Source organism: Athene cunicularia (assembly GCF_003259725.1).
Source record: "Athene cunicularia isolate RWA chromosome 4 unlocalized genomic scaffold, athCun1 chr4_part3, whole genome shotgun sequence".
Classification (NCBI taxonomy): domain Eukaryota; kingdom Metazoa; phylum Chordata; class Aves; order Strigiformes; family Strigidae; genus Athene; species Athene cunicularia.
Window position 1 is genome coordinate 12,342,120 of NW_020799100.1, and position 22,486 is coordinate 12,364,605.

At 52.1% G+C, this 22,486-nt stretch overlaps 1 protein-coding gene across 2 annotated transcripts in view; it reads right to left on the bottom strand.

Annotated features, from left to right (window-relative positions):
* Window positions 1–10,661: 10,661 nt before the first annotated feature.
* Window positions 10,662–22,486, bottom strand: part of LOC113480126 (probable E3 ubiquitin-protein ligase MID2) — a 117,469-nt gene continuing 105,644 nt past the window's right edge. For both annotated transcript variants that reach the window (XM_026848744.1, XM_026848743.1), the window contains exons 9-10: window positions 16,650–16,857; window positions 10,662–14,071 (exon numbers count right to left, since the gene is read on the bottom strand). In XM_026848744.1, the coding sequence (XP_026704545.1) occupies window positions 13,669–14,071; window positions 16,650–16,857 (611 nt within the window). In that variant the 3' untranslated portion in view covers window positions 10,662–13,668. The remainder of the gene's footprint in view (window positions 14,072–16,649; window positions 16,858–22,486) is intronic.

Below are 22,486 nucleotides of genomic sequence, written 5' to 3' on the forward strand. Positions count from 1 at the left end.
ATCCCATCCTCGCCCACCTCCCCACGCCAAACAGGGCTTGTGGCCATTTCCACACCTGCTTTCTTGGACCTCTGTGGTGGTGACTTAATTGGGAAACGCATGTGGCTGTGAGCAGCGATGTTGGGGCTCAGCTGTGTCATGGGGCCACCATGCCAGCCTGGCTGGGGTGAAGAGCAGGGGCCAGGGCTGCAGAGCACAGCCGGAGGAGCAGAGACAAGGGTCAGAGCTGATTAGGGTTATAAAATATAGCAAAGTCTGGAGAAGAACAGACTTGTAGAGACAGACATTCCTCCAGGATTTGTTGCTTGTAGGGCAGTTGTGTTTTCAGTGTGTGGGGGGGTGTGGAGTGGAAGGGGGCTGGGGATCCATCATGGCATGAGGATGAAGGCACAAGGGCGTCTCAGTTGTCTCAGAGGATGCTGCTGTGTATTTGTGCAGTTGCCATGTGCTGCTGAGCTGAAATAACACTGTAATTTTGTCGTCAACAGCACTTCCCCTCCATTCTCAAGGTGCTGTGTAAATGTTAAAGAGTGTCTTTAATTCATTATCGGGTAGAGCAGGATTAAGAAGCATTTACAAATGAAGACACTACTCAGGAGAAGTTATTCACATCAAGGTCACATACTGAGACAGCTGGGAACAGAACAGAGGGCTTTTAATGACAAGTGAAGGGCAAAGATCTGACAAATGACTGCCACATTTTTGAGACATAAAATATCAGAGCCCAAGTGTCATCTAAAACAGTGAATCAGCCTAAAGTGGTGATGCCTCAGTGTAACCGCTGCTAACCACAGTGGCTAAATTCCCAGCTCTGAAGGGCCTTGTAGAAAGTCTGCAGGTGATTGTTTCACAGTTCTCAAAACTTGCAGCTGATGTTGAATCTGACTGTGTACATGTTAAAAATGTCCCAGAGCTGCACAGCATGCTGGCATCAGCTGTGCAAGCACAGCCAGTGCTCCCAGCCCGCAGCGTGGCCATGGGCAACACGGGGCGACCTGATGCTCTGCTCTGCCAGTCCCACCATCCAAGGGCTTTTTCACTTCAAACTGCCTCACTGATCACTTCTGCCCTGACAGCTCAGTACTGGCCCTGTAATTGCAGGTAATTAATGAAGGATTGTCATGGCAAAGCTACCTGTATGTTAGAAACAGGATAATGATGAAGCCTCTGCCACGAGGCTCCCAAGTACACAGGCAAAGGCAGGGGCTGCATCGCTTGGATCCAGGCTCGACACTGCTGCATCCAGATGATCAAAGGCAGCGAGCTGAGGTGCCATAGTCCCTGTCAACGAGTGAGCCATAATGAGGATTCACATGGATGGCTTCTGCAAAGAGAATCCCTGGCAACATATGTCAGCCTGCCTGTCTTTGTGAATAAAAAAGGGCCAAATTCAAGACAGGAGAGATGGGAAAGCAGAGGCCATGCAAAGAGAAGGCACTTGGCTCAGTGTGGTTGAGAAATAGAGGGAAGGATGCATTTCTGGGGCACAGTTGCTGAGAAGTCAGGCAGAAGACTGTGGCCAGAGGGCTGTCTGCGCTTACAGGCTGTGCCTCTGGAACTCCACAGAGACTCCGCTCGGTGCAGCCGTGGGTGTGCTCTTGACCGCAGAAGCACCCACCAGAGCTGGCACTGAAGTGCCACCCATCTTTTCCATGGCTCCTCTCCCTGTGTCCTGAGCTTGAGCAGGGCTGGGGGACACTGCTGCACTGTGTGACACTTGGTGGGAGCTCTGATTCAGCTCTGAGGGTCCTAGGTACCCAGGGCTTGGGGTCCCCTTGTTCCCTGCCCTGTCCCCATGGCTCTATGTGCCTTTCTGGCTGGGTGTTTACTTTTAAACTCCTGGGAGCGTTCGCCTCCTCGCATCCTGCAGCTGACCCAGTTCTTGCTCGTTGCCATGGAGAACTGGACTCGTTTCCATTTAACAGTCTTTGTGCTGCTCCTGCCTTGACCCAGCGGACCAGCTCCGGAGCAGGGAGGATGCTGCAGCGAGCCTTGCCGTGGTATTCCCAGGAGAGGGGGCCAGGTTGGCCTTGCAAATACCACTGAATGGTTGGAAGACAGTTTCTGGCTGCCTTTCTCCAGATGGGTCAGTCCGTGTTTCTGTGCTGTCATGTCGGTAATTGCTTGCAGCGCTCTCACAGCTTCTGCCACCTGTGTGTCCTGCTGTGCGGTGACCACCGAACAGGCACGGCCAAGCTCTGCTGGCTTTTGGGCTGGTGCTTCTGGATGATACTTAGCATTTTGTTTGCACTCTCCTGGGACTCCAAGAGGAAAATAAACATCTAGTAGCTCCTTCTGTGGATCAACCGATTCCCTGCTTAGTGGCTCAGCTGTGGCTTGTGATCTTCTTCCCAAGCAGAGGCCAGGACCCATTGTGTTGTCTGCACAGAGGCATCACCACCAGTCCTGTGCCAGCCTCACCCCCAACTCGCTCCGTAGACACTGGTACCCACTGGTGGTGGCTGAGACATGCTGGTCTGTAGGAACAGGAATGCCATTGCCCCCACACTCCTCCGCTCCCCCTCCTCTTGGCAGGTCCCTGCTGTTTTCAGTCTGAGAAGCAAAGTGCTGACGATGTCCTCACCCCCTGCACCCCGCAGCACACTGCAGATGGGCGGGGTGGAGCATCTCTGCTGCTCTTGCACTCGTGCAGGGCTGGCCAGAGAGAACCTATGATCAAGAACAGCCAATTTTAGGGGCTGACACTTCAGATGAGTATTTCAAATCTCAATTAGAGTTCTATTAAGGAGGACTAATTTGGGGCCAGTTCAGACAATGTAGAACAGACACCATAAATCATTTACCCCATGCAGCCTGTGAAAGGCTTGGAGGTGTAATTTTCTGTTCTGTCCATTTATTAAACCGTTGTGGGTTTTTTTAAACCTGGAGTGCATTCACCAGTTAAAGGAATTTTCATTCATGAATGGAGGGATTGCAGCTTTGTATTCCTGGCTAGAATTATTACATCTCAGTGCAAGCCATTGTTGTTAGTAGGCAGGAACAGATGAGGCAGTCTCTTGATGTCACTTGCTGTATAAAAATAGTAATTTGTCCTGTCTCTTTGCCTTGCAGCTTCCCAGAGAAGGGGTGAAGCCCCAGGGCTCCCATGAAGTCAGTGGGATTTTTGAGCTTTGGTGAGGGAGGTTTTTGAATTTCTTGTTTCATGCACACCAGAAGAAATAAAAAAAATAAAAAAATAGCCAACATCAACCTTCCCCATAGCCCACCTGAAAATGTGCCAGTAGCCCTCCTAAACCCATGCAGCATCTTAGAAATCATCCTCTCCTTCACCCTCCAAGTCTCACAGACCGGGGTCTCAATAGGAGAGCCCCCAGCTCCAGTGCCCTGAGCATCCATGCTGTGACAGGGGCCTGTGCCGGGGCTCTCGACTCCTGCCCTGTCCCTGCGAGCAGGAAATCTCCAGGAGCCGTCCTTGCAGACCCAGGCTTGTGGCATCCCAGACTCTCCTGCTCTCTGCACACACACCTCGGCTGGGCAACATCCCTCAAAGACACGACCGTAACTACCTTCATTACGCTAACAGTTTGCAGGCTGATTTTTTTTCCCTCCTGGCTGTCTTGAGGAAGCAATTTCTAGTTTGATTTGTGGCACTTGTGACATTGAAGCCTCATGTGTTTGAAAGTGCATTCCTGGAAAGCAGTGGCAAAGCTCATTTCATCTTCTCAGTGAAGTCTTTTTCTTTCTATGAAGCAACCTGCCATTCAGTAATAGTTTTAAATTGACTTTCACAGATGCCCATCAACGAGAGATATTTTTTTCCTAGAAGCCAGACATTAATGGAGAAAGGAACCAAATAAAGCAAGGAGAAAGAGGAAAATTTTCCTTCCTGCTCTCTGGCTAGCATCAGCTTCTTTGTAAAAATAAAGACAACCAGAAATTTCATCCTTTTTACAGAGTAAAGCTTCCTTTGATTTCCAGAAAATGTAGATAGAGAGCCCTGGACCATACCCAGCTTGCTGAGGGGGCTGAAAGAAGTAGCCCTGTACTGGGGCTGGTCGCACTCATCCATTTGTCCTGGGATGCTGGCTGAAGGGTAAAGCAGGAGAAAGGAGGGTTCTATGATGATTGCTCTCCAGATGCTCTGGGTACAGCCAGAGGACATGAGAGGGGACACTGCCACGTTTCTGTCCAGGGCAACTGTTTCAATATAGGCTGACCCCTTCCCATCTACTGTCCTTTTTGCCCCATATCCTCCTGTCCAGCCTTTCCTGTTACCCCTGCCTGGCACCGAGCGGACTGTGTGCCGAACCGCACAATGCAACCTCCACAAGAACAAGCCTCCTGTTGTGCTGTCCCAGCGCCCCAGTGGTTCTCATCCCACTGGGACATTGGGTAGGTCTTGTGGTTTATTCTGGAGATGTAGGTTCAGGGTCGGGCTAATGAAACTCAGCTATGAAAAGCCTCAGAGGATAACATGTACCTCCCTCCCACCTCTCAGACACGTCTCATTTCCCTGATTAACGCAGTCATTACATGGACAATAAAGCAATCTCCGGAGTGGTGGTGTGGAGTTTCCCTTCATTAGCTTGCAGTGGAAGGCTCTGGAGGGTGCGACTCACAGCAAACCCGAGGCCTTGGCTTCCCAAAGGCTTGCTTTTCCCAGCAGCTCCCAGCCCTGCCAGCTCTTTAGACATCTGGATGAACATTCATCCTTAGTGTTGAGGCTCATTCAGCGAAAGGGCAAGTGCCCTGTTTATTCACAGCAACACCCAGTCCCAATCTGATCCACCAAAGCTGAGATTCCTATCAGCAGTTAATCTACTCTGCAGCATGGAAGGAGCAGTGTGTGTTAGACCACATCCATGCACAGGAGGATCCCTGGCTTTCCTCCACTGCAGGTTCCCTCTGGAATCTCTTGTCTTCTGTGTTGCCTCATGCACTGAAGTTTATGAATTGGTCAAGGCTTGAAGAACTCCTTTCCAACGTTTCAAACTTGTTATTGTGCCTGACAAAGGAGGCAAACCAGGAGGTCTTTGCCCAAGCCCTGAAATTACTGGGGGGCAGGTTTTGAAACAAGTACAACTTTTTTTTTTTTTTTCTGATGCCGCTTCACTATTCATGGACCCCACTGCTGCAGGATAAATGCAGGAAGAGAAGTTATTTATGGGTGGAAAATGCCATGCAGAGCTAGCCTAAAGCAACGCAAACATGGCTTCCAGCTCAAAAATGTCTGTGAGCTGTCAGCTGCCAGAGCCTGGGAGGATACACTCAGTACACGGAAACAAATCCCGAAGTGCTGCTGCAGAATCCGTCCTGGAGAAGGCTGTTCGCCTTGCTGGAGCTGTGGGCAGATGGCTGCTCCTCTTTCCTGGCAGGCTTCAGGTGGTGATGGCAGCCAGTAGCTGCAGGCAGACGCAGCGTGGTTCAGCCACTTGCTGAGTGCAGACTGTTGCTTCACAGCTTTTTTCTTCCTCCTCTGGGTAGAGGAGAATGGGCCCATGAGTACATCTAACCAAAGTGCCTCAGAGGTCCTCGCCCCAGGGAGGACACGTTAATCCTCCCCCCAGAACAAGAAGGGCTCAAGGTTGCCCAGGACAGCTGGGATCAAAGCCAAATGCTGTCGCAGGTGAAAGTGGATTTCACAGGCTCTTCTGAAACTGTGAGGCTACTACATCTCAGTGCATTTTGGTGCTCATTTAACATCAGATGAGCTTCAGTGGCTCATTAGTGAGTGGTTCATCAGCCACCCTCTGTGGCTCGTGCTCATCTCTAATGAGGACCCACAGACGAGGCTGGCTGCTGCCTCTGACTCATTCCATGCGTCAGAGGGGATGTCCTGCTTGACTGGGGATGTCTGATAAACCTCTGAGTTCCCTGGTACCACTGGTGCTCTCTGTCCTATGAAGAAAACCTGCCAGAGAGTCAGAAGAAATAGAAACTGGATGGCTACAAGCAACCCTCAGGAGCCCTTTGTGCTAGCAGTACATGTGTACATGGTGGCAGTGAGGGAGCTTAGACCCCACCACAGGCCATCTCCATCCAGACCCTCTGGAGCATGCAGGACTGGTATGTGTGTGCTAGAAACTGCTGACACAAGGAGGCACCATGACTGCTGAGGGCAACATAGTTACCCCTGCTGGGGCGGGGGCTGTGGACATCCTAGTGTTTTCCCAATGTGTGTGGAAGACAGTATGCACATGCATTGGTCGAACTGTGTCTCCAGGGAGCTGCTTTCTACAGGGATCACTGCCAAAGTCAGCGTGATGAGGCCTTTCAAAAGGAGAAAACACTGATGGGTACCCTGCAGATGACAGTGGCTTGTCCTCTCCCTGCCCCTACTGGCTGGTGTGGGAGTATGAAGTCGTGAACTGGTTGGAATGGGTGGATGGTCCATGCTGTAGAGCCGTTGTGAGAGCTGGGTGCAAGTCTCAGCAGAATAGCCTTCTAGAGGGTCTAGGGGCTCAGCTGATGTGCAGGTGGGGCTGTATAGAGAGTATTTTCACTGCAGTTTTGGAGTTTTCACTGGGTGGGATAACAGGCAGAGCCAAGAGCAGTGACTGGCATTTCCCATGGTAAGGTTCTGCCTTCTGCTGTGTGACTGCCAATTTGTAGCCATTCCGGTAACCTTTGGGAGGCTTTATTTTTCAATTTAAAAAAAAGGTCCCCATGCTCAGCCAATCCCAGCAGTCACTGGAGTGAGCATTAAACACCATCCTCTGAAAGTGTTAGCAGCTCTGTGAAATGCAGCACCCCGCACCACCGACTCCCGACAAGACGCATCAGCCTTCCTGTGCTCAGGTGCCAGCCCTCTGCAGAGCGGAGATAATACTGCTGCTTCTCATGGGGGCTCTGGAAATAAATGAGTACTTGTGAGCTGCTCTGCTATCGTGGTGCCCAACACCACAGACAAGCTCACGTGGAAAGGACAAATTCTGCTTTCTGCACAGCGTGGGAGTGCTGAGGGTAGAAAGGTTTAACAGCCACCGTTTCAGCAAGCAGCTCCTCTCCCAAGAAAGAAGTCCTCTGTTCAAAGAGCCAGTGATCATGTCCTCTGGATAGCATCAGCTTATGCACAGGAGGGGACATCCAGGCCTCTTGGGCAGGCCTTAATGTTGACTTTGCAACACTACCGTCATTTTCAAAGCATTTGCTCCTCTCACTTTCCTTTCCACACCAATCAGTAGAGACAGAGCTCTGGAAAATTGGAAGGGAATAAATGAAAGTGAGTGTGACTCACGCTTAGGGAGCAGTCTCTGGTGCCAATTTAGGAAGCAGCTGAGTACAGACCGGTATTTCTGGTGTGTGTGTGATTTGCCCATCATTTGTGGGCAGGAGCTCTGTTCCCTTGTGCAGGCTTCGGGAATAATCAGATCTTGCTCTTCTTGTGTCCTCACTGCTCCTTGGGTGTTCACCTGGGCCGGGTCCAGGGCTGGGCTCCTAGCTTGGTGTCTCTCCTACCATGGGGTCTGTTCACCCATGCTAGTGTCACCTCCAGCTTTTTGCGTGTGTGTTAAGTTCTATATTAGAGCCAAGTGGGAAAATGGCCTCCTTTTTTATTTGGTAGCATTGGAAGAAAATTTGGAAAATTTTGAAATTAAAGAAGAATCTACCCACATTTTGTACTGATGTGTTGTGCTTGCCTTTCAAAAATGTTTTGGGGAGGGTGATTGCTGAAAGGCTTTGATGAATGTGGCTTGTGCTAAATTCTTGGTGTGTACCTGAGTGCTCCAAAAATACAACTTGTTCAGTGGATCAAGTTTCCAGGTTGGATTTCTGTCAGGCTTTGTTCTTGCTCCTCCTCTTGCTTTGATATGGGTTCTCCAACCACCAAAAAAAGAAGAGCTGAGTCTCCCCAAGCCTGGAGCAGTGTCTGCTGGAGGTCTGTTTGTTCACTGTCTCCTACCCCTGCCCCATCCCCTAGCCCAAGCTTTGATGACCCATGTCCACAGTTCATATGAATTACCCATGTGAGAAGGAAGATTGAAAATGCACCGAAACATTTGATTTCACTCGTTAATACATCCCAGATCATTGAGAAGCATTTGATTGAACTTGAAAGACTGAGGAAACATTGAATATGAAGAAAGGGATATTTTTTTCAGAAGCTGAGGCTCATTCCCAGTCTTGCTGATGTCAGCAGCACCTCTCCCAGTGATGTTAATGAAAGTAGCATTAGGCTTATTTCCTGCCATTTAGAAAGCCTACATAGAGCTGTGGTGCTGGTGGCAGCACAGTGTTAGAGAAGCACAGGAGGCAATCTGAAACCTTCCCATCTCATGCCTTTGATACCAACTCTCCAACTGTTCCCACTTCACACCATCCCTGGCAACAGAGCAGCATCTTCATCCTCTGCTAGGAGACTGGAGGCCTGTGAGCCCAGGACCTGACCAGTCTGCAAAGGGTGGGCTGAGGCAGCTATCACGGGTCACTCTCTTGCTTCTTCATGTTCTCACCTTCAAGCCTGAGAGCATCTCCTCTCCCTTTGCTGTTGGAAGGGCAGAGTTTTAGCCAGGTGATCAAAGCTGTGGGTCCACTCAGGACCATCTGCTTCCTGTCTCCAGACCTGCCTAAGACAAATGAGCAGTTACCCTTCCCCAGATGCTGCAGGCCCCCAGACCTTGTCCCCCCAGTGCTGGGGTCCTGCAGATTGGCTGGACACACAGTGCTAGCAACGGGGCTGGAGCTGCTATCACCACCCAACGTGAGTCCCAGCACCCTTGGGACCCCTCTGAAAGGGAGGCAGGAAAGGCAGGGCAGCTTTAGGCAAGCCTAACCATCCCCTCCAGTCCATGGCCAGTGATGCCACCAGTGCAGGTCCCATGCTGACAGGAAGGGCTGAGCCATTGCTGCAGAACTGCTTTGCTCTGGTGACATAATGAAAGTAGCTACTCAGTCTTGAGGCCAGGTTCCATGTACTGGTGGTTAACGTTTAATGGGAAAAAGCCTAGAGCAAAGGAATAAAGTAAGAAATATTTAATTCTACAGTGCTGGTTTGCACCATATGTTTTCCACTTGACAAATATTTTACGCACTTAATGCTCAACAAAGATGGGCTGTCTTCCATGGGCTTGTATCTTTGCTTCCCTTTGGTGAGGCAGATCCTGGGCTCCCCAGTCTCTGCTGATTCCTCTTCTTCAGGCAAGTTGGGGCAGATTTCTGCCCTGTGACCCCACCTTAGTCTGCAGAGCCCCTGCAGAAGGTCCAGCTTTGTCTCAGCCAGGAGAGGATGGGGCAGTGCAGGGCTCCCAGCCCACGTGGGGCCAGTGCTGTTTGGTGGGGACCAGGGGAGCCCCCAAGGGATGTGCTTTTGGTTGGCCAACCCAGCTCTGCCTTCTCCCAGGGACCCAAGCTAAAGGGCGTCGGGGCAGGATCTCAGTACTGTTCAGGGCTGGTGAGGTTGGGAGCCCAGTGCTGGGGCCTGAGTGAAGGGGCTCTCTCTCACATTTCTCATTGCTGGGGCTGGCTGAACTCCTGCCAGCAGGAGCAGCTCTCTGGGGCAGATGCAGCAGGATCAGACCCCATGGCCCACAGCCACAGCTTGTTTTACCCCAGTACAGTCCCATGCGTTGGCAGAGCCTACCCTCCAAGCAAACGGCAGCAGAGATGGGACAGGGAGGATGGGTTTACAGTCAGGGTTGAGATCTGGAGCTTGTGCTGGTGGCTTCAGGGGCTGTGCTGGGGCAGAGGGACACCAGGAACGCTGGCATGGCCCTCCCAGGACAGAGACACAGACAGCAGAAAGGGAAACCAATACGCAATAAGGGAGATGAGCTGGCTGTCAGCCACACTGTGCTGGGGCAGGGTCTTCTCTGCAGAGGGGAGAGATGTCACGGTCCATGCTCGGCCCCACCATGAGCTCAGTCCAGTACCACAGTGAAGGATGGGGTTAATCCTCCCAAACCCTCCCACAGCTCTTGAAGCACTTGGGGGGTCTGAGTGGGACCTAAGCTCAAGGGCAGCAGAAACAAGGCTCCAGCAGTATCTGGCTGGCACTCACGAGATTTTCAGCAGTCTCTGTGGCCATCACAGAGCCTGTGGCTCAGGAAAGGGAAGGCTGGAGCACTTGGGTGTCCTGATGACCTGGATAATGTGCCTTTGCATGACACCCTCTGGGGGCTGACAGCAGGGTGCGGAATATTTATGTGTACGGACTTTTTTATATGGGGCTTTAGCATCATGTTAGGGTGACCTGCCACCCCCATAGGCTCTTAAGTCTGGTTTGCAGTCCAGGACAAGAAATGCTGCCATTGGATGGTACCACGTGTTCCCCCACTCCTGTGGATGCACAGCAATATGTTTGGCAGGTCCCCCTGAACAAGAGTGACATGTAGCATCATACCTGGGGAGAACAAACCTTCCCACTATCTCCTGCTGAGCTGCCCCATGGAGCCTGCTGTGCTCTCAGGGGCTCTGCCAGCCAGGACTCTGCTGGGCTGGCTCCCCATCCCCATCCTGGGTTATAAGTAAAGGCCTTTTCTTTTGTGTTGCTGATTTATTGCTACAACCATGACTCGGTAATCCTGAGGCTCATGGTCTGCATCTTGTCAGAGGTTTGAAGAACACCAACTGTGACTGCCAAAGAGAGCATCCCAGGGCCGGGGGTGTCACACATTGCACAATCTCCGCCACACACAGACATATCCAGTAATGTATATATATTATATTATATTTTTTTATATATATATATATATATACACATTAACAAAGAAGTTGCAAAAAAAACCCCAACAAAAAAGGGAAAATCATAACAGGAAGAACAACCCTCCCCCAAAACAAAACCGAAACAAGTATGTTACATATGGAAGAGGAGAGGCTGACGGGTCGCACGGTAACCAGGAGTTCACCACATCCCAAGTCTATACAACGGAGTCACCAGGAGCAGAGGAGCCAGCAGCAGCACCCAGCCCCGCGGGAAGCGCCGGACCTCCCCACGGCCCCTCCACCCGCGTCCTGCCCCCCGCAGGGCCGTGGGAATTGTGTTCATTCATAACCCCGGGCCGCCGAGCGCGCCGAGGCTCGGATTGGCTGCAACTGCTGCTGCGTCATCATACACCAGGCGGTTTTAACCAATGGGATCGCTCGCTCACGGGCTGGGGGCAAAGGCCGCCAAGCAGCAGCGGAGCATCATGTACAGAGCAGGGACCGGGGATGGGGCTGATCCCCCCACCCTCCTGGTGACACCCGGGTGGGTTTTGCCTTTCCAAACCCAGGAGAGGCAGGTGCGGGTGACTCGGAAAGGGCTCCCACCCCCAGCACTGCCTGCTCGGGGTGCGGGGCTCCCCTGGGCACGCAGCCACGCCAGCTCCCCGCTTCGTCCTCCTGCCTGGGTATGAGAGAGACGTGTGCGGCGGGGTAGGGGCATCCCACCGCGATTAGTGCAATTTCATCAGGTGCAAATGTCACATTAATGGCTCGTGTGCTCTGAGTTAATGGATGCGCTGAGTCCTCTAGCAATAAGCCAGTCAAAGCGGTGCTGGTGCCAGCGGAAAGCTTGGCACCTGGATTGCAAATGCTAAAATCCAGCTCCAGTGCTTGGGCGTTTGTTTGAGGTTGACACATTATGAGCGGCCCCCGATGGGACCAGAACACAGGGAAAGGACTTTCATGATAGCCCCATGCGGCTTTGAAAAAACATCCAACTGAAAATGGCAACTTATCCTCTTAAAATTAACGGTGTTTGTGTACTTAGCTGTGGGGAATGGCAGATGTGACCCTGCTGCATCCCCACCCAGCACTTTCACACGCTGGGACCAGAATTAGTAAATAAAACCGCTCAGGAGGGATGCACCACCCACTGCCATGCACCACGTGAAAGCAGCCTGGATCAGAGGCAAAGGTCACCCTTGGTTTGGCAGTGCAGGTGGCAGATCCCTTCCCCTAAGGTGACACCCACCTCCTTTCCCACAGCGTCAGGTAGCCACTCACCAAACATGTCAGCCAGATAAAGCAGAGGGATGCTGTGCTGAAAAACAGGCTCTTTTTATACCCACTCTACCTTGACAAAGCTATCGGCCTTGCAACTGCCATCACCAGACTTAATGACAAGTGTCTCTCAGGCCAGGTCGCTGGCGGGGAGCACCCACTTCTGGACACAGCCAACTGGCTCCAGCCTCCAAGTGCTGTTACCCTGTCTGAACTGGCCACCTACCCCTCTAAGGCTGGGCTTTGAGGTAGTTCCCTATCAGCAAGGTCCAAAAAAATAAAGGAAAAAGGCTGGCAGAGCTAGAAAGTCTCAGCCTGACGGTCCCCATGACATGCCACCGAGGCATCTGACAGCACCACATCCAGAGGGGAAAAAGGGGTTTTCAAACACCACAGACCAAAGCTCAAGCACCAGCCCGCCTTGGGCCATGGTGCTGCCTGACCTCCTGGCTTCCCCAGCATCCCCACCACACCATGCTGCCTGCTGCAGGTGTGACGTGGCCATCCACATGCCCACCTGCCCCGAGTCGTGCCATGGACTCTGGCTGCAGGTGCCTGCACTGGGTCTTTGCTCCCTGAAACATAGGGACTGGTGTGGCTGGCCCAGCTCCTCCTGGCTTTTAAGGAAATGTGAAAACTGAATCTTGGCCAGGGGACTCAGCACTTATGGTTACTGGGAGCACTGGTGGCAGCCAAAGAGCTCCCAGTAACCGGGGGCTGGAGCCCCTGGGACAGATTCAGTCCTTTGCCACAGAGCAAACTCACTCCAACATGGTGGATAATAAACTAAGAGCCAAGACTTGGGGTCATAAATTGGTCCTAGGGCAGGACTTGACCATCTGCTCAGCATAGGGAGATGTGTCTTTTCTGCAGGGACATGAAACTAATGGAGGTCTACGTGGAGCTGCACGTGGTGGGGCAGAGCTGGCTGGACCTGGAATCTGCCAAACCTCTATGCCGGGGCGAGACGCTCCTCGGCTTGCTCCTTAAGGGTGGGGGCCTCCCTGACTCCTAGTGGGCTCCCAAAGGAGGAGACACACTGGGGTGGGGTCTGCAGCTGGCTGCCCTCCACTGTGGGACTCCAAGCCCAGTCAAGCACAGAGAACATGGCCAGCAGCAGCATGCATGTGGCCAGGAGAGGCAGCAGGACCGTCCTTCCCAGAGCTGCCTTTGCTCTCATGGACCATCCACCACATAACCAACATCCACCACTCAACCAACGCCAGCACTCACCAAGTGTGAGGGGTCCATGCAATTATCTACCACACCAGAGAAGCTGCCGAACTTCAGCCAAACAGAAAGTCCTCCCTGGAAAAATCTGCCCGGGTCCCACCCAGCTCTCAAGACAAGCTACCAATGCTCTCCAGAAAGCCAATCCCTACTTTTCCAACATGTGCTTTGCAAAGACACACGGGACATCCCCCTGAGCACAGCAGTGCCTCAAAAGGTCACCTGAAAACCCACCCCAGCCTTTTCAGCCCCCAGGGGAAAAGAAAACCATCCAGGTGACAATCCGCTTCGGGAGAGATCGGAGCACACCACCAAGGAGTTGCACAAGCCGCACTCGCACACAAGCGGAGCTCGCCAACAGGAGTTTATTTTCAGCTGTGGTTAGAGATTCTTCCTCTTTTCCCCTTAAAAAAAAATATTGAGCTGTGTGTGGGAAGGTGCTCACTTGCTGGAGCGTTACGGCTGCACGGTGGCTCTCTGGCACGCCGACTCCGGCCGCTGGCACCCACCAGCATTGCTGGTGCCACCACAGGGCACGGGCAGGGCTAGGGCAGCCTAGTGACAGGCTTTCATCCCTGATACGTACGGGGACTCCTGGGGCCTGCAGTTACACTCCTGCTGCTCTGGGTAATCTATGAAGTCCGGGGCAGGCAGACCCGAGAGGATCATCAAGGATTTGTTCCAGATGGTGAAGGTCGGACACACCGGTAGAATGAAGGAGACTTCAAACGTGTGGAGGTGGAGGGAGTTGGCTGGGTCGTAGAAGGAGAGCGCGTTGTTGTCATAATCCAGGAGGACACCGAGGCGCTTCATCTGCGGGTGGACCTCGACCAGCATCTCCTTGTTGTTGTGCCTCACCACAAAGTTGTTGTTGCAGCGGGAGAAGACCCAAGACGAGGAGTTCTTCCCGATCCACTCGTTTTTAGGGGCCGACTTGTAAGCCACACCGATGGCGTACCTGCAAGAGAGCAGAAGCTTTGCTGAGCAATGCCCAGCTTCCGCACAGGATGAAATCAGCCCTGCCAGCTGCTGGCACCCCATGCTTTAAAAGTTCATTTGACTGTGGAAGCAGCACGGCAACAGCTTTACATGACTGAAAAGTCACTTACAGAGGCTTGGCTGGGGAAAAGCATCACTCCCTCCCCATGCAACCGCCTGCTGCCAGCGGGGCAAGAGGAAGAGGTGACACAGCTGGGTGCTTGCAACAGGAACTGTCTATTTTAGCCCCATTGTGCTGCACCAGCACTTTAACAATGCAGCAGCTTGATAATGCTGCTGTATTGCCTCCTGGCTCAGCTCAGTAGCAGAGGCTTTCTGGGGATCTGCCTGGTAGGGGCTTTCTCATAATAAACCCTGATTGTTTCACTTCTAAATGTGCCTTGTGCAAAGGCATTTTTCAGCCCGGGGGGTGGATGGGAGGCTGAGCCCGATGGGAGTGAGCACTGGGAATGGTTTCTGATCTGGGGCTGCTGCTGTGCTTGCTTCTTGAGCCCCCTTGTCCAACAGAGAGGGGAGAGAGGCACCCCCAGAAACCAGAGCCAGTTCTCTGGTGCAGGGAAAGGGGGTTTCTCTGTTAATGACCCCTGAGCATCAGTTCTGGTGTTCTGCCTCAGGCAGCAGTTGCAAGCACAGGGGTCAGGAAAAGGCACGAAGTGACACTCCTTTCCTCCAAACCCCCAGGACAAAAAGCTCCAGATCTGCTTGCTCCCCCTGCCACTGCAGAGCAGAGCTGCCAGCCCACTGCGAGACCTTCCCTCCTGGCTATGCCTGAGGCCCCTAGGAGAAGAGTGTCATTTTCCCGTGGTCATGTGTTAGGAGGCATGAAGAGAGCATGTGCTCTTCGGCTTTTGACTGCTGCCACTCGCTGTTCTCAAAACCCCTCTGGTTGGAAGAACCAGAAGCTTTGGTCAAGGGCAACCTTGGTGTGAACCTCACGAGGACACAGGGCTCCAGGCTTGCTCAGAGTCACAGCCACAGCCAACTCAATTAGCTGCCTTCCAGCACACAGCCATGCTTGTTCTCCACCTCAACGCACCCCTCTGCACAGCCCGAGGAGCTGCTATATATTTGAAAGCTATTTCTGCCTCTGAAGGTCTTGCAGTATTCAGTCATCAGCAAAACAACACCTGGAACAGATCCATTTCTAAGAACAGCTCCAGATATAATTATTGCTTGAGAAACAATTCACAAATCAAGTTGCTAAAGTCAGAAACGGCCTTTTAACAAAGGGTGCACTAGCTTCCATCCCTGACTCGTCCCTTCCGCTGCTGCCCAGATGCGTTTTGCATGCAGGGGCTTGGGTTGAGGGCAAGTCTGGGCTGGGGTGCCTGCTGAGATGCAGTAGGGGGGTGCTGTGGGGTCAAGGATGCTCCTTGCCTTGGAGCAAGAAGCTGTACTTGTAGCAGTGCTCCTGTGCAAGCATCTCCGACAAGGACGCTGGGGAGAAGGCAGCAGGCTGCTAGAGAGGAGTGGAGCTAAAGCAATCCCCATCCTTGTAGCCCATGAGAACGCCACCTTCATCTCCCATAGAGCACAGGGAGGCTTGGCTCTCACCCTTCCACACTCACAGCATTAACCCACAGAGCCTGGAAACCTCAGCTGAGAGCAATTACTGCAGAGGAGGGGCTGCATCCAGGGCTGCTATTGCTCCTGGTGCTCCACCAAGCCTGGTGGCCTTCAGCAGATGCCAACGTGCCCCAAGATGGGGACAAAGCCCTGCATTCCTGCAGATGGGAGGGAGACATGGATTTGCCCTCCCTCAAAAGAAGCAGCCTGTGGGAGTGAAGGCAGCCTCTCTTGAGGCAGAGCCACGCGTCAGCAGCACAGGGTAATGGGAGAGCAAATGGTGGGTGAAGCATCACCCTCTTCTTTGCCCCACTGGGCCCTTTGCTATCACAAAGCAGAGATGTATGTCCCTATGAGCTGGAGAACCTGCTGCTTGGGATGGTTTCTCCTGGCAGCCTTCAATGCTGGGGTATGAATATAGGGTGAAATATAGTTTCCCCTGAGCTCCCTGCCCTCACAGGGTATTCCAGTGGCTTGCCAGGCCTTTGCAAACCTCCCCTGGAGACATCCCTGTCTCCTCTGCTTAGTCATGGTCCCCCTCTGCTTAGCCTTCCACCTCACACTTTATAACCACATCTGGCCCAGCTAAGTGGGACCTTGCATGAGACAGCCCAGGGGAGGGCACTGCACATGGGAAAACCAGCAGATTTAAAGCTCTGTGGTACCTCTGCCCTGCCATCGAGGTGAGATTTGAGCCCTGGCAGGCATTAGCAGGTTCAGCAGGTGAGGGAAATGAAGATAAAAGCTTCACCTTGCAGCCTGGCTGGATCAGACCTAAAGGATTCTGGCAGAGAGGAGAAACTCATAAACCTCTTGAAAGCCACAGCCACCCAGATTTAAGGTCTCAACCACTTCCCTGCTCATAAGCAGCTCTGCCAAAACCGTGGCCTTTAACCCTAGTGTGTCCCACAACATCTCTGGGGAAATCTGAGGTCTCTAGGAGAGGGAGGGAAGACAACAGTGCTGCCTACCAGGTCGAGGATCCCACCACCACCTCCCAGTAGTGGCAGCCGCTGTCAATGAAGACGTTGCCTGCCGCACCGTAGCATCCTGTCCCACTGAACCTCTCAGGCGTGTGGCTCTTCTTCAAGGAGCTCTCGTCCTTCTCCATCTGCAGCCCGTCATTGGAGATCTTCAACTTCTTGTGAGCCATCTTGGGGTCCAGCTTAAAAGGCTGACCTGTTAGAAGACAACACATAGATTAGGATTTATGTTTGTTACCATCATCGTGCAGGCAGAACATGGTGGTAAACATCCGCCCCACACTCTTTGGACATCCTCTGGGAGCCAAAGGTTCCCCCACCAGCCAAGGACACTGGATTATAGATGCCCAGAAAGATGCCAAGGCACATCCACATGCCTTCTGCATATATTGTCATGGGCTGATCCGTCAACCATTGGTCCCTGTGCTGCTCCCATGCCCCCGGTGTGTGCAGCAGCTTCCCCACTCCTGCTGGAAGGAGAAAGCAAGTCACTGCTGCCCATGTCTGCAAGCAAACCACCACCCCAGGCGTCGCCAGTGAGACAGAGGAGAGCAGGGATGAGAGCAGCGCCTGCACCTTGGGCTTCTTTCCCAGCTCAGGAATCACTCACATTCCTGGACCAAACAGAGGGAAAAAGAGGTGAAAGTCGAAAATGCAGAGAAATGAGCTGCAGGGAGTGAGGTCTCCGAGAGCAGCTAGGCTGGGCACCGCAGCATGTTAGGCAGGACCACATTGTCCTTGCAGGGATCCTTAAGTGAAGGGCTGGGGAACATCCAGGGTCCCCTATTGCGCACTGCCCCCTTCCAGTGCCTCATTTCCCATCAAAGCAACTCCCTTTTGCCTTCTGTTAATGATATAAAATGTGGCAGAAACAGGGGGGATGTTTCCAGGTAATGGAAATGGTGCTGAAGATGCCATCAAGATGCACTGCGAACCAAACCTAGGCAGGGTATGCAGCCTGAATTCCTGAACAGATCCATACTCTATTAGCAATAATGAGAGTTACATGAGCGCAGGGAAGGGAGAACAGACCCTTAAGTGCTGGTATAACAATACTGAATCACAGAAGTAGTACTGCAGCATCAAGCATGTCCCCGAATCCCCATCAGCAGCTGATGCAGACTGCTCCCCGTAGCGCACAGGCTGCTATTACATGCTACAGGAAGCACGCCTGAGGTTTTTCAGTGCTTCTCCACTGCCAAACAAGGTCTCACGGCTTGGAGGAGAGAGTCTGGGCTGCACACAGCAGTGGAAACAAATCAAAGGCATCAGGTCCAGCCCATGTTTAGCAGACGCTGGAAGGGAGGTGTGAGCACAGGGCCAGCCAGTGAGTGCACGCCCCGGGGCTTCCTCTGCAATTAACAGAATTGAGTTTGATGGATTTTTCAGATCTTTAATGCTGGCTTGAAACCCAACTGCAAATCCTTTGTAACGTTACCAGCACACAGCAAGCTAAACTGTTTCCTAATTGACACACACTGGCTGTCCTGCTTGCTTTGATAAAACTCTCCTGAAGAGCCGCAAGGCCAGGGACCATCTGCCCTCCATTGCGTCAATAAACACCATCTCTTCTGGGCACCAGCTTCACAACACATTCAACAGTGAGCACTAAGGATTTCTTTTTGGTGCCACGCAGCCTTGCTGCAAAATCAGCCCTCCGCCGTCTCCTGAGTCCAGGTCTTGAGCATGCATGGACACAGGTGGGGATGGGGTCAGAAAAACAAACACACTTATTCACTGACAAACACACTTCTTCAGTGTGGAGGGTCATGGGATATGGTGCACCTCCTGCTTGGGCTGCTCATGGGCAGCCCTGCCAGCAATGCCCAGGCTGATGCTCATCCCCTGAATCCCCCACTGCCCTGCCAGAGCATCTCTTCTGAGCCAGGTTTAGCTTTTGTGGGGGATGGAATTCACAGTCTCTTTTGCTTCTATGTTTTATTTTTCCTCTTTTACTAATTTAGGGTCATTTTAAGATCAGGTGTGGAAAGGAGAAGCCAGAAGGTTGCATTTCAAGAAGCCTGAAACAAAGGCCTCCATTTTGGGGCAACAAGGGGAGGACAGCTCATCTGGGAAGCCTCTCTGCTCCCTACTCCACTGTTTTCCTGTCACTCTCTTTGCTCTTGGTTCAGGACAGACTTTGGCTTCTCTATACAGCACCATTTTTTTGGTACAGTTATATGAGTCTGCTCAGCCCTGAGGATCATCTGGTCCACCCCCACATGGTCACAAGCTTTGGGCACAGACTGTGCCTCAGTTTGCCCTTCTGTACAACACAGGAGCACCCCTGGGGCTGCTGAGGGCTGGTGATCGACCTTTTCTGTCTGGTGCTGCAAAAGAAAAGCTACTTTGGGAAACTGCTTCTCCATCCCTGCACCCTCCTACAGGGAATACAGCACCCATCCCCAGCGGAGCAGCAGCAGGGAGCCCTGCCAAGCCCACAGGGACCATGCCATCAGGAAGGGGCTGAGTGGGGGACAGTGGGGTTCCATGAGAGCAGTGGGTTTTCCTATAGAGAGTATCAGCAGGGGTGGAAACACTGCACCAAATATATCTGCAATAATCCATCTGAGTAGCGCTGATGACAATGTGTGACTGATGAAGGCACCGGGTGGCTGTGGCAGGAGCCAGCTCTCCCAAGCCACCGAGCCCAGCTGGGGACACTAGCAGGTGGGTGTTCTGCTCCACTGCAGCCCCTCAGTGCTGGCATCAGTGTGGAGCCTGAGGGGGTGGAGGGCATGGGACCCCACATTAGTGATTGCTGCATAATGCAGAAAGAGCAGGCATAAAATTGAATTGCACATGCAACTTAATTCTGGTGGGTTTTAAATCCTGTGCTCTTGGCTTTGCAAATCTAATGGTGGTTTGTTCTTTTCTTCCCCAGAGGTTTTTCCATCTCTAATTCCCTATTTTGTTCTTAAAGGGAACTGCAAAGAGGAGTCCTGATACATTATCATCAGCTGCATGTGAACCCACATAGAATCACAGTTTCACAGAATGGTTTGGGTTGGAAAGGACCTTAAAGATCATCTAGTTCCAACCCCCCTGCCATGGGCAGGGACACATCAATAGCACAGTTGAGCTAAAGCAGCTGCTGAGCAGCAGTGACAGCAATCTCCTTTCCACAGGACAGAAAAAAAATCCCCCATGCTCCGCCCCAGCAGGAAACCCTACGTGGGGCACACATTGGCTTTCTGCAGAGCAGGGCAGCTGGGGCCGTCACACCAGGGCCCTCAGTGCAGCTCTGGTTATAGATCTACTGCCACAGTCTATAGGTCCTCCTGCAGTGGGGGCTTGTTCGGGGGCCGGGCACACTTCCCATGCTCACAGCATCACTCACACCCTGCCTGTGCTCCTCTGGGCTGGCAGGGATGTGACAGCACTGGGACACAGGTTATGCAGAAGCTAGACCAAAGCTGGGTGATCTCCCCAGCACTCCCAGGTCACCTGTTTCCAAATTCCAAAGCAGAGACTTCATCTGACCTTCTTATTTTTCAATTATTTCCCTCTAGAAGCCCTAAGACTATCCCTGTTCTTTCAGACAAAACCCCAAGATATTGCAAAGAAGCAAACTGAGTTCTAGTGGTTTTTGTCACTATGGGTTTTCATGCAAGATACACTAATGGACATATAGATACCGGATAGGATTTCTATAGGGATTCATCTACTTTAGCACAAAGCAAACCAAACAGGGCAGCTGCAGCTAAACACCTTAATAACTGCAGACAACTTAAAATCCAGGCTTTGGTACCTGGAGTGTCCCTGGCCTGGCTGGGGGGAAGGTGCTGTGGTGCACAACGAGCCGTGCCCTCCGGCAAGCCCCCGTTTTCAGCTACAGACATTGAGCCTCAGTGAGGAGAAATGTCCGTGCCAATGCTTTGTAGTGAGGGGGTTTCCAAGCCGGGGCTAGGAACCATTGCAAACAGCCAGCAGCATTAGCTACGGCAAGGCTGGAGAGCTTTCAAGTGTGACCCCATAATGAAGCTCATCCGTGCTGCTCTCTGATACCTGATGGTAGCTCACGTTGATTTTCCTCGGAGCCCAATTTGCTAGATAATTGAGTTGAGAGGCCTGAAAGTAAAGCTGCAAATTGGGAGTGACCTGCCCCCTCCTTTCCTCTAGCTATTTTAATATTTCTGTAGCTATCTTTTTCCAGCAGTAATGCAAAGAGACAAGCTCTGAGGAAGTGAGGTATAAAAATACTCAGCTCCATCAGATGAGAGGCAGTTACAGCCCTTTTCACGAAGACGACCCCTTGCTAAGGTCAGCGTGAACAACTGGAGTCCAGCCCTTGTTGCTGGTTTGTGCTGGCACATCCTGGCCCAAGGGCTCGAGTAATGTCTGCAGGCAGCATGCTGTGATAGCCAAGATGGGAGTTAAAAAGCACACAGGCTGGCTTGCAAAATCTTGCTCAGAACAGAGGACATTTCAGAGGACACAGCTGGATGCCTGCTCCCATCTGACCCCCCTTCCCAAAATCCTCTGGCACTGGGAAACAAAACAGATTTCAGAGACTCTCAATGGCCCCAACCTCAGCTGCCTCAAATCCCCGCCACGTGAGCCCAGCAGGGTCCCTGCACCATGCAGCCAAAAAGGATGATGTGCTGGACAAGGGTGGTTGTGGGGAGATGCTGGAGGATTCATGACTTGAGGACAGTATGGCTGGAAGAAGCAGAGGTCCCCTGCCACGGGGCAGCTGGTGGCAGCAGGGTCCAGCTGCCACTGGAGAGCCCAGCCAGGTGAAGGGGCTGTCCCACAGCTGCGGGATGCTGCCAGCACCCCACCCACACCCCCATCCTGCAGGCAGCACAAAGCAGAGGTGAAGGGAGAGGAGAGCATTACATTTTTCATAGGCAAGGGAAGAAAAATCAAGAGAAATTAACTGCTTGGTGCTGCTGGGGTGTCATCCAGGCTCCCCTCCATGAGAGGGACACTGATCTGCAATGGTTTGTTGGTTTGTTTTTTTAACTGTCAGTCATCAGAGATGCCAGCATGCTGCTGAGAGCTCCTCTTCGGAGATGAACTTGATTTATTAGATTAAATAAAAACCCAATCAAGTTTTGAACTCCCCTTGTTGCAGGGATGTATCCGCAGCAGCTTCTTGCATGTTTAAAATCTCAAACAAGCCTCACCTGAAGCACTGCACAAATTATTATGGATGACCATATGGATGCCAGGATCTCCTTCCACACAACTGAATGACCAAGGAATTAGTCCCAGTGCCTCATGCTTGGGTGATGGGAAGGAGGCACATGGCTTTAATGGGCACGCATCCCTCTCTACTGCTGGTTCGGTGTTTATTTGTAGCCCATGAAAAGTGTTTAGGGAAACTTCTGTATTTCTGAGTGTTTGATTTAGCAATATATACATATATTATTTATATGTTTGCTTTCTGTGGTCAGCCTCGATGTACAAGGGCTTCTTTGGGGTGTTAGCTGCTCATCATCAGGGGTGGTGCTGGCTGAAGGTGCCACCGCTTTGTGCTGCATCCCCAGCACATCCGTGCTGCCAGTTTCTCCTGTCTGTGTTTGTTGTTATGTGGCAACAGGGTTTTCTCCTTTTCAAGTGGATGATTAGAAGATAGTGCACACTTTTCAGCTGCTGTAACCTTGGTGGAAATATCAGCAGCTCAACAAGGAGATGGGCCAATTAGCATATTTCACAGCCCTCTTTCTGCTTCTGAAGTGATGTTTGGAGAGATTCCTTCATCACCAGAAGATCAGTGTCAGGACATGTATTGATTTCTGCAGCATCAGTGCTGTCAGTGCACACTAAATCTGTATTCCCAAACAGAAGAGCTTGGGGGAATAGTGTTGGTTTAGTGA